Source organism: Papilio machaon, chromosome 24 (genome assembly GCF_912999745.1).
Source record: "Papilio machaon chromosome 24, ilPapMach1.1, whole genome shotgun sequence".
NCBI lineage: Eukaryota > Metazoa > Arthropoda > Insecta > Lepidoptera > Papilionidae > Papilio > Papilio machaon.
In genome coordinates, this window is record NC_060009.1 from 1,453,177 (window position 1) to 1,465,694 (window position 12,518).

Below are 12,518 nucleotides of genomic sequence, written 5' to 3' on the forward strand. Positions count from 1 at the left end.
GCTTGCATCAAAGCCTTTGTAGTACTGCTACCACAAATGAACCGCTCCGTATATAGCCGCGCTTTCAGAGTAGCCGGTCATAATACGGAATACAAGAAATCGGTTGTTATAAATACTGAAGCGCGTCTGATTGAGGCAGGATAAGTTTATCATATTCAGTAAAGACTGCTTTTCAATTTTTAGCCCTCTCGACAGTGTCAAGTTTTTCCCTTGTAACTTTGTGACTCTGCTATTTCCTTATTTACTATGCAAATGGACAGATATTTGAAAAGGAGGCTGTTTTGTGAGAAATTTTAATTTTTACTTGGCGTTTTATAAACTGACGCTAATTCATCGTTACGTGTTAAAAGTTAATATTTATAATGTGCACTGTAAAATAATAAAATGGCGGAGTTCGTAATCTATTGGTGACATTTACTTGCAATTTGAAAGATTCTTTCGTGTTTCTTTTTAGCTAAAAGAAGTTAAGCTTTAATAAGGCAATACTTTTGGCATCGTTTTGGGTTTTGTTTTTATTTGATGTACGTTAAGAAAAATAAGATATTTTTTTTTTTTTATAAGAGAAGGGGGCAAACGAGCAGCGGGAACACCAAGGTGTTCATCGACGCCCATGGACATCTGCAATACCAGAGGAATCGCAGATGCGTTGCCGGCCTTTGAGAAGATGATACGCTCGCTTCTTGAAGGACCCCAAGTCGTAGCGGTTTGGAAATACCGCCGAGGACAGACCATTCCACAACGTGGCGGTACGCGGTAGAAAGCTACGCGAAAACCGCACGGTTGTGGATTGCCAGCCATCGAGGTGGTGTGGATGGAACTTGGCGGTCTGTCGGGTCATTGTTATCAAAGCATCAATATTTGACTTCTTATACAGACAAATTAAAATGTATTTGGAATATTTAAATAGTAATAATAATAGTAATAGTATTATCAGTTAAGGTATTCTTTATTTAAATTAACTCGTATCTTTAATTAACAACATAAATCGTTTAAAAAATCATTTGTTTAATAACAAAATACTCTTCCATTTATTTTCCGTCGTCTATGGTCATTGTGCGTGTCTCTGGCTCGTACTCATGATCTATGACGCGAGTCTTAATAATCTGCTTGTAGACGAATGCGGATTTGCGCGGCGTGCGAGTGCGTGCGGGATCCTCGAAGTCAACCTCGTATAGACCAAAACGTTCTCTGTAATCAACAACAAAACAACATTAGTAAAAAGAAATGAATGACCAAAATATACATACGTTACAATAACTCAATAATAAACAATACTCCCAATTAAGTTAAAAAAAAACTAAGAATTGCGATCCTGCGTCACGGGACTTAGCCGTAAAACTGCTACTTTGTTTTTTGTAGTGTAAAATAAAAATAAAAAAAATTATTTTAGCCTTCAAAAAAAAGTTATAAAAATATTACTTACGTGTAACCTTCCATCCATTCGAAATTGTCCATAAGACTCCACGCCATGTAGCCTTTAAGAGTTATTCCAGCATCCAAAACGTCTAGGACACTCTCAAGGGCCGCTCTATAGTACCTAATCCTGTCATCATCTTCCAAGCCGTCCTCATATCGAGTAGACCAGCCGTTCTCGGTAATATAGAAGACAGGACTATTGTATTTGTTGTTCAAGAATGTGAGCGCGTTCAAAATACTGTCCGGTGCTAGCTAAAAAAAGACAAAAATGTTTGTTGTAAGGTTTCAATTTCCTACTTCTTCTTGTTTACGATGTCCTGGTACTTTCCGATTAATGTTTGTTTGATTAAGTTTTTTTTAAATATCAGAATTAGTTTATTATGTCAAAAAATTGATAAAAAAAATCTTTGAGTACCAACAAAAATAGTTTAAATAATTTTATTATTTATTGCTACTTACTGTTAACCACTTAGACGCTGATTTAGGCCAATCGTCAGGGACAGAGGTAACAGCACCAGTGTCACCATAAACTGAAGGCACGATGAACTCTGTGTCTTTCGCAGCCGACACCAAAAACGCAGTATAATGATTCACTCCAAAGAAATCAGCTGCACCTCTCACAAACTCTCTCTCTTCATCAGTAAACTCGGGCATACGAGATCTGGGGTAGCCTTGTTCCATACTCATTTGAGCGACTTTCTCTGATAATTCTTTGGGGAAACCACCTTCCGCGGAAAATATCGGTTCAGCATAAATACCCCACTGTAATATAAAACGTTTAATATATAATGAGAAATAAAATTATCCATATATCATAGTAAATCAAAAGGAACAGCTTAAAATCAACAGTTTGACAAGACCTAAGAAATTTAATTTACCTCAGCTTGTCTGTACAATTCAGCAGCAATTTGATCTTCTTCTGAATCAGTGAGGGGAGGGAACCAATTCACACTGATTGTGATACCACACTGACCCCCTTGACTCGGAGCGAAGTCATTCTTGTAAGCATAGTATGCCTTAGCATGAGCCAAGACAAGATTCTTAGCGCAAAGGTAGGCACCGATACCCGTAGCATTTAAAAGCGGGGCTTTTGTCGTTGTATCGTATCCCTCATAGCAGATCTCTCTTGGCTCATTAAACGTTATCCAATGTTTGACTCTATCACCGAAATGTTCGTAAACAACTCTTGCGTAATCTTCAAACCAGTCGGGAAACAGAGGATTAGCGAATCCGCCCAAATCTTGTAACTTTTGAGGTAAATCCCAATGATATAAAGTGACCATTGGTGTGATGCCGTATTTCACCATTTCGTCAATGTAATTATTATAAAAAGCAACACCTGCTTCACTGACTTTGTTTGACAAACCATTTGGTAATATTCTAGACCAGGATAATGAGAATCTGTAAGCGTCCAGACCGAGTTCCCTCATCATTTCGACGTCTCTCTTATAGTTGTTGTAAGAATCGGCTGCGATGTCGCCATTGCTGACATCTTTAATCACATCTGGCTTAGTGTGGGTCATACGGTCCCAGATGTTTTCACCTTTATCTAAAAGTAACATTTAAATGTACAGCTTAATCTATTGTCACAAGGACATTATTAGATCGAACTGTCGATATAATTAATCCTAAAAAAATTATCTTTACCATCTGCATTCCATCCTCCTTCAATTTGATACGAAGCTGTGGCAGTCCCGAAGAGGAAGTCATCGGGAAACCTTCTTTCTTGTCTCGTCGTAGCTGCATTACAGCCAATAAGAAATCTGAAACATAAATTATTGACAACCCTAGTAGAATATGAGTCTATCTAATGGCTTGTGTATTATATAATTTCAACTTTATAATACATACCCTAATAGTAGCAGTAGCTTCATATTTATCTATCTCTTTACATAATAATTCGTGGTGGTTATTTATACTGTATATGAGATTATTTATCTCTTACGTCTGAGATACGATGTCCACTTCAAATGATTATCTCGGACAGCCACTCGGTTTAACTGGCTATGAATTGATTACATTATTCTGCAACTAAGTGCAGGAGTTATTTTTTTTTAAGTAGCTTTTGTATTAAAAAAACAAACTTAATAATTATCCTTCCAGACTATATTTTATATCTTTACTAAATTTAATCGAGATGTTGTTATTCTAAATTTTTCTTTAGTAAAAACCTTCTGACAATAACAAACACAACAAAAAAGAATCAGCAAAATTAGTTCAGCCGTTCACACGTGATGCCAAGGGAAATGGGCATCATTTTTTTACATATATAGATATATTTTATTACTACAATCGATATGTAAAAGGTTATAATTAGCATGTAATTCGCAAGAATCTTTAATTATAAGGATATTTGAATACAATAATTGCACATTTGTATCTGTTTTTTCTTTGTTTCAGATTATATTGACATTAACCTTGATATCATCATCATCATCGAGGTGATACTTGATTGCATAACAATCGTAGGGATACATTAAAACATACTTTAGTCTTTTTAAAGGTCACCGGTCACATAATATAAGCTGCAAATGAAAAAATATATGTTTATTTATTGGTAATGTCGGGTTAAATTAAAAAAAATCATCTGTTACAGAATAAACCGTGCGTTGTTTACTTGCAAATCTTAAGGGCCTTTTGCAGCATTTGGCATTTAACTTATATGAACACGTTTTATCGCAATCACACGTTTCCTATCGTAAAACGACTACAAGTACTTTAAACTTGTTCTTAAATTATTATTATTTCGTGGTAATCTTCTTAATATAATTTTGTAAGCAATATTATGTACTTAATACTAATCACACAAAAAACACACCCTAAACAAAAATTAAAAAAAAAAAAACAAAAAAAAAACTATGCTACCTAAACCTAAAAAATTTAGATTACATTTGCATAAATAATTAATGTATTCCATGCCATTCATCTAGTTTTCATATCTCAACAATGTTTCAACTAGTTTGTGTATAAGTTTTGACACTACCTGCATTGTATAAAACACTGTACGCTTGCAATAGTAATGTAAAATAGACCATTAATTATCTTAAGTAAGTGATTTGTAATTCTTATTGAGGAAATAAAGATTTCTTAAACCGTATTCATTTGATAGGACATTATTATTTACTAAATTTGGGAAATAGATGTGAATGATTCATTTATAATTAAAAAAAAAAACAATTAGTGCTAAGATGCACAAACGAAAAAACTAAACGAGAAAAGGAAAACAACCTAAGCGGTGGTATTTTTTCCATAGACGCGTGTGGCAAGTTTTATTTGTTTGATAATTGGACGTAGAGGCGGCGCCCGTGTGGCATCTCCTTATGCCTGGTTTACATTATGCCAGTATTATAGAACGGTCATGTTTACATTATGACAGTACAATTATACAAGGTATTTATTCTTAATAAGAATAAGAGCTTGTAACAATGAAGATATAAATAACATTCTTTGTTTGCTCTTTGTTGCTGTCTGTTCTTCATGTTCATGTCATTGTAGTATACTTACTCTTTGGTCAGTGTCTGTCTGTCAGTCTGATGGGCGGGAACTCCAAAAAGAGCGCGCGTTGTTCGAATTTTTTTTTTCATTTTAATACCTATTTGATTATTTTTTCCTTAAAATTAAGTGTAAATAGTAGAAATTAGAAGTAGTGACCCTTAGAAATGGAGGGTAACGAGGGGGGCGGGGATAACCCGCCCACCTCATCACATAAACGCCTTCGCGTTAAGGATCGTGGTGGTGGTGACCCCAAGATGGACATTGGCGGTGGCGGTGAGCGTAATGACTCTTATTTACCGTTTTTTAAGCCAAATTATAAAAGACTGTATCCAGAGAATTCTGTTAATACTGAATTCAAAGTATTTGTCGAAGCAATCAATAAAGACAGACTGGGCAACAAGAGCCCCACTTATTTAAACCACATTTTTGCAAATGAAATTAAAGGTGTGACGGCAATTCAACGAGTGAATGCCAATAAAATTGCAGTTATTTTTAAACAGTATAATACAGCAAATAACTTTATTAACAATTCATCTTTCCTAAATAAATATGAAATGAAAGCTTTCATTCCTGCTGCACAGATTGAAAAGACAGGAATTATAAGATTTGTACCAGCTAACATATCAAATAAAGAGTTATACAGTAGGCTATCGTCAAAATATGAAATTATCGCAATCAGAAGATTTTCAAAAAAAGTAGGAAATGAGTATGTTCCTTTACAAACTGTAAGCATTACTTTTCTGTCTAATATTCTACCAGATAATGTTCAATACGACTTATTCTCTTATAGGGTTTTTGAATATATACCACCATTGCAACAATGTTTCAAATGTTTCAAGTTTAATCACTCAGCTAAAATCTGTAACGGTAAACAAAGATGTTCAATTTGTGGAGGTGAGCACTTATATAAGGAATGTGACAGGCCCACTGAAATTTGTTGTACAAATTGCAGCGGACCTCATCTTGCGATTTCAAAAGTATGTCCAGTTAAAATGAAGAAAATTATGGAAAAAAGAACTAAAATTACTTATGCAAGTGCTACTTCAACTAAGCAAATGAATAACAATGACTTTCCCCCACTTCCAACATCAAAAACACCTGTATATAATAGTGTAAATAACTCTGTAAATAAACCTGTATATAATTCTGTAAATAAGCCTGTAAATACACATGTAGATAATGTTAATAAACAAGATTTATTGCCTGTAGAAAATATTAAAAATCAAATTGTCTCCAACAATGATGTACTTATGGCCCTTGTACAGACATTGGTGGAGCTTGGCAATAGGGGTGATAATTCACCTACTACATTGAAAACAATTAAAGATATCTTAATTAAAAATCTAAAATAATGGATCTAGGTCCTACACAGTCTAAGTTACGCATTGCTCAGTATAACATTCAAAGTGCCAATAGTAAAAAACCTTTGCTCATTCAATTCTTACAACAACAAAACATTGATATATGCCTACTTAACGAAACTTGGTTCAAAGATAACAAATTTAAAATACCAGGTTACAATATTTATAACAGAAATTCAAACAATAGTCATAATGGTGTGGCAATATTAATTAAGCCATACCTCAAGTACAATATTATTAACACTAGATTCTATGAGGACATTCAAACTGCTGCTCTATCTTTATCAACGGTAAGTGGTAATTTGACTGTTCTTTGTGTTTATTGTCCGCCTACTAGTCGTCACATCAGATTAAATAGATTACATAGTATAATTAATAATCTCCCAAAACCAATATTTGTAAGTGGTGACTTTAATGCTCATCATATAGCATTTGGTTGTTTATCTAGTAAAAGTCGAGGCCATACCTTATTTAATATTATTGACGACTTAGATTTATGTATTTTAAATGATGGTAGATTTACAACTGTCAACCGCCCCAGACAAAATCCTTCTGCTATTGATGTTAGCTTCATCAGTGCTAGTCTTGCATCTATGTGTGAGTGGTCTGTCCATGACAATGCAATGGGAAGTTATCATTTCCCTACAATAACAGAAATATCCTTAGCTATTGATAAATATTACATTGGTTCACCAGTAGACAGATTTTTATATAAAAAGGCAGATTGGACTAAATACAACACTCTTTCCAAAACAGTTTTCGATAAATTTATCCTTAATTCAGATGACCCTATATTAACATATAATGCTTTCTGCTCTCGTTTGGATACATTAAAAACTATGACGATTCCTAAACTTACAAAATCCAACAGTTTCAAAAGCAGATTGCCATCACCCTGGTGGAATGATATTTGTGAACAAAGTGTTATTGCATCTTATAATGCTTTAAAATTATATAGAAACGTACCGTCCATGGAGAATTATATTAACTATAAAAAAAAGGATGCACAGAAAAAAAGAACGATAGCAGAGCAGAAAAAAATTGGTTGGAATAATCTAACTAATACTTTTAGTAGAACAACACCCATTAGTAAGATTTGGAATTTACTTAAAATGTTTAAAGGTGTTAAAACTGGCAATAGGTCATATAGAGATGAATTTATTCCCTCATTTTTGGATAACTTAACCGATAATAGTAATTTAAGTGAAACTAGTAACCTGAATATTTATTTTAATTTAAATAATGACAATCAAAATTCAAAATTTTTATTAGAACCCTTTACATGGACAGAGTTTAGAATAAGTTTACAATCTAGGCGTAATACAACACCTGGTATGGATGACTACCCTTACCTACTGATTAAAAATCTAGATGAATCGGTACAAAAATTATTTCTAGATATCCTAAATCTACTTTGGCTTAACAACTGTATTCCACAGGCGTGGAAAACACAGTGTGTTATTCCAATTCTCAAACCAGACAAAGCACCAGAACTTGCTAGCTCATATAGACCAATCTCCTTATCTTCATGTCTTGGCAAAATTTTTGAAACAATGATAAAAGTCCGTCTTGACTGGTATGTTGAAGCTAATAACATCATTCCCAATGTTCAGTATGGCTTTAGAAGAGGGCGTAGCTGTGCTGATAGTTTCATCTCTTTAATATCTGATCTGAAACATGGAAAAGAAAAAAACTTACATACTGTTTGTATATTCCTCGATGTTCAAGGTGCCTTTGACAGTATAGATCCTGGTATACTTGTGAAAGTTATGTCAGGGTTAGGAATACCCGGACAACTCTGCAAATGGATATATGATTTCTTGAATGAAAGGACAGTTTATGTTAAATACAATAATATGTTATATGGTCCAAAAACTGCCTCAAAAGGCACAATGCAAGGTGCTACCTTATCCCCATTATTGTATAATATTTATACAAGTGAAATATGTAAATTTATAGATACTGAAAATAATAATGTAAATATTTTACAATTTGCAGACGACATTGTTTTGTACAGTAGTAGTTATAATTTACAAGTAGCAATAGACAGTATTAATATTGCTTTATCTCAATTGTTCCACTATTACAATAACATTTTACATTTAAAAATTAACCCATCAAAGAGCAATGTTATGATCTTCAGCAAGGATACACCAATGTATAATGTCATTTATAATGGTGAAATTATAAACAGGATATCCAGCAAAAAGTTTTTAGGAATAATAATAGACCAGAAATTAAATTTTGAATTGCATATTAATCACATTTCCAAAAATGCTTTAAGAGGTTTAAATGTCATGAAATGCCTTGCTGGAGTATCATGGGGTGCAGACCCCAAAATTCTGTCTTTAATATACAAATCGATTGTAAGAAGTCATTTTGATTATAGCTCTCTAGCTTATTTGAATAGCCCACATGTAAATAAACTTGATGTATTACAGAACAAAGCTTTGAGAATAATATCTGGTGCAATGTGCTCAACTCCCATAAGGGCCATGGAAGTTGAGACAAAAGTTATGCCATTAATCTTGAGACGACTCTTACTTGCTCACAGATACTGCCTCAAATTACTATCTTCTAATAATATCCAAATAGTTAAAAAAATTGCACCCTACTTACACATTACTCCTCCTTCATTATTAGAAGGAATGACACTTGTTAACAAATATGCACCCCCTTTATCTCTAATATATATGGAAATAGATAATAATTATAAAAAGACCTGTAAACAGTCCCTTTGGCCATGTTACTCTAACAGTTATCACTCCATTTTACATCCTGTAAATATTATCTCAAGTTCAATTAATAATAATTCTGATATGATGCAGTTTTTGTCACAAAATAATACATATTATACTATATATACTGATGGTAGCAAAGGGGATAACCATGTTCATGCAGCTCTTTATGATTCAAAGGCTGGGTTTTCTCAGAGCTTTGTTTTAAATGAATCTTGTTCCATCTTTACTGCAGAGGCTTATGCTGTTTATCAGGCCTTACTGCGAATTTCTGTAATTAATAACTGTAAATATTTTTTAATAATAACTGATTCTTTAAGCTTGATTAAGAGTCTAAGTAATGTTTCTGTAAATTACAAAACCAATTACATCTTGTATAATATAAAAGAACTATTGTATAAATATTATCTTATGAATGTAAATATAGCTTTTATGTGGGTGCCTTCACATAAAGGCATAACCGGCAACGAAAACGCTGACAAAGCTGCCTGTAAAGCTATAAACAGTATTGACGCTACAGACTTATTATCCGTTCCTTTTACCGATTATTATGTAAATGTTAAGGAAAACATTTATACTTTATGGACCGAAATGTGGAAGAAAGACCAAGAAAACAAGGGAAAATGGTATGGAAGTATCCAAGATAGCCTACCTGTTAAACCATGGTATGACAGATTTAAAACTAATGAAAGTCGGGATTTCATTACAACAATAAACAGATTGAGATTTGGCCATAATACTGCGCCGTCACACCTAGCAAGACTCGGCATTGTTACAAACGACCAATGTATTTACTGTCAAGCAGAAGAAGGAACGATCCACCACATTATTTTCGATTGCCAAAGTTTCCTAATTCAAAGACTTGTGCTGGCTAGTGAACTTAGTGTTACCAATGCATTTAAGTGTATTTCTTCCTCCCGCCCACCGCCACTTAACATTTTACTTCAAGATCCAACAACATATAAACCCATTTATAACTACATTAAAAATACAATTCAAACAATTTAAACGACGAATCTTAGTGAAGTGAAGTGTAGTGACTCCAAAGTAATGAACACTTTCCAAATAAGATGTGACCTAAAGGTCTATGTTACCAGGTCATAAAATTAAAAAAAAAAAAAAAATGTCAGTCTGATGGTTATCTGTCAGAATCACTAGTAAAATATACAAAATAAAATATTGTTTGTTGATTTTTGTTATTTGTTCCGAAATTTCAATAAAGGTAAATTAAATAATGCAGTTTTAATTGATGATTTAAGTTATTTATTTCATATGGAATGAAAACTATACAAAAAAATGGTTGGATCGTTGATGCTTTGGAAGTTAATGCATTGTAAACGTTTCAAGAAGAGATCTTCAAACAACAATAAAAAAGAAAAGAATTTGGATCTTTCTGTGCCCTCTACAGATCCTTTAATTACAGTGAAAATAGAAGTAACCGAGGAGAACAAAATATGTAGAGTTTGTCTTAAAAATGGCGAGGTTCCAATATATGACAATAATCGTACGGAAGATATTTCTGAGGCATTAATTAGTTTCGGCGGTATTGAAATAACACCTGATGATGAATATCCAAAATTCCTATGTGAATCTTGCTATGCCCTTTTACGAGGCGCTATTTTATTTAGAAAAACCGCGCAAGATTCCGATCAAAGATTACGATGTCCACAAAAAGAATCAGATTTTGAAAGCAAAAATACAGACACGTCTTTTGACTATGATAAAAAGGAGAAAGACCGAAAGAAGTATATTTGCAAGAAATGTGACATTGATTTTGATACATTTTCAGAATACAGTGAGCATAGATTGTCACAGGAACATGAAAATTTAAAGCATACATGTCCAATATGCAAGAATTCATACAGTTCATTTTACATTAAAAAACACATGGCTATACATACATTAGAAATATCACATGTGTGTGATATTTGTGGTAAGAAGTTTACAGTAAAAGGTCTATTTACTCGTCACAGACAGACACATTTCAACAACTTTCCTTTCAGTTGTTCCTTATGTCCATATAAGGGTAGATTTAAAGAATCATTAAAAATGCATATGAGATCTCATACTGGTGAAAAAAATTACCAATGCACTCGTTGTCCTAGTAAATTTATTCATAAAAGCAATTTAAATGCACACATGTTAATACATAAAGATAGTTTTGATTTCAAATGCGAGACATGTGGTAGGGGATTTTATAACAAAAGATCTCTCGAACAACATATAAAAGTTGACCATAATGGTGTAAAAGAGCATACTTGTAACATTTGTGGTAAAGCTTTTGGTTATAGAAAACAAATGATGAAACATCAACTGAGAGTTCATAAAAGAGAGAAGTTTAAAAGTGGTAGAATGCCGTTATATCTTCAAATACAAAATAAAGAGCAAGTACAGAATGAAACATATCAAACACCTTTACTATAATATATATAAAAATCTGTTCTAAGTGTATAAATGGAGTACCATTCAGTATGAGCTCACTATACATTCCCACTGAGGGGCTGGGAGCCTACCCTAAGTTAGGGTTGACTAGGCCATAGTCAACCATGCTGGCCCAGTGCGGGTTGGTTAACTTCATACATATCACTGAATTTCTTCTGAGAAATGTACATAATATGTAAATCGAAAAACACATTGGTACATGGCGGGATACAGGACCTGCAGATTGCAAGTCAAGTGCTAAACCCCTGAGCTACCATTGCCCTCTAGTACCATTCATAAATACTTTTTTAATATTAATGGGCTTTTATGTTTTTCTAGTTAAAGTAAATACAATGCAATATTAATCAGTGCCATCTAGTATTTGATATGTACTAACCAATAAAAAGAAGGGACAGGTAATAGCAATATTTCGTAGTAATAACTAGTATTGTTTATTTTCATTGTTTACAAACTTTATTGACTACAGAACCCTTCATAGAAGCAGGGTTTAAACAGAACCCAAAATTCTAGAATTGATTATTCTGGGACCTAGAAATAATCCATATTTATTTTTAATTTTTTTCAAAAGTTCGGCTCACATAAACTTGAACTATTGAACTGTGGTGCAAAGAATAAATTGGCAGTTCACAGCTCATCTCAATGTACTATAAATATGTAAGTTAATGAGCCATAATCTGCCTGAAGACTTGTAGGTCATAGCTTGAAACACTAATTATAACTATGCAGGTAGAAATTGAGTTCAGATGCGAGCTGGTTCACTAATACGCTTTATACATCTGAACCATGATCTGGTTTAAATTGATCTGGATCAGGTTACAAATTTTAGTTGAGTTACCCATATCTATCAAATTGTATGACTCTGATTCTATTGTAACTAGAGATCAATGCAGTTAGTTAAATGGCTATTATTAATAAGGATTATGGAGTAATTGTTTTTTTTCATTGTCTGAAATATTTATTAATAAGTTGCCTGAAATTATGCTTCAATGATACTCAATAAAGTGTCAAATCAATTTCAATTATGTGTTTTTGTATTAGTGCTTAAGCAAAGTCCATATTATATTTT

At 33.1% G+C, this 12,518-nt stretch overlaps 2 protein-coding genes across 2 annotated transcripts; one reads left to right on the forward strand and one right to left on the reverse strand.

Moving 5' to 3' along the window:
* Positions 1 to 965: 965 nt before the first annotated feature.
* LOC106715961 (myrosinase 1) lies at positions 966 to 3,401 on the reverse strand. The gene is made up of 6 exons (XM_014509376.2): positions 3,268 to 3,401; positions 3,064 to 3,179; positions 2,295 to 2,965; positions 1,876 to 2,178; positions 1,424 to 1,668; positions 966 to 1,188 (listed from the first exon to the last, which is right to left on the reverse strand). The coding sequence occupies exons 1-6, from the start codon at positions 3,288 to 3,290 to the stop codon at positions 1,029 to 1,031; spliced, it is 1,518 nt and encodes a 505-aa protein (XP_014364862.2). The 5' UTR covers positions 3,291 to 3,401; the 3' UTR covers positions 966 to 1,028.
* Positions 3,402 to 10,252: 6,851 nt separating this feature from the next.
* Positions 10,253 to 12,386, forward strand: LOC106715981 (gastrula zinc finger protein XlCGF8.2DB). The gene has a single exon (XM_014509398.2). The coding sequence runs from the start codon at positions 10,307 to 10,309 to the stop codon at positions 11,432 to 11,434; it is 1,128 nt and encodes a 375-aa protein (XP_014364884.2). The 5' UTR covers positions 10,253 to 10,306; the 3' UTR covers positions 11,435 to 12,386.
* Positions 12,387 to 12,518: the final 132 nt, after the last annotated feature.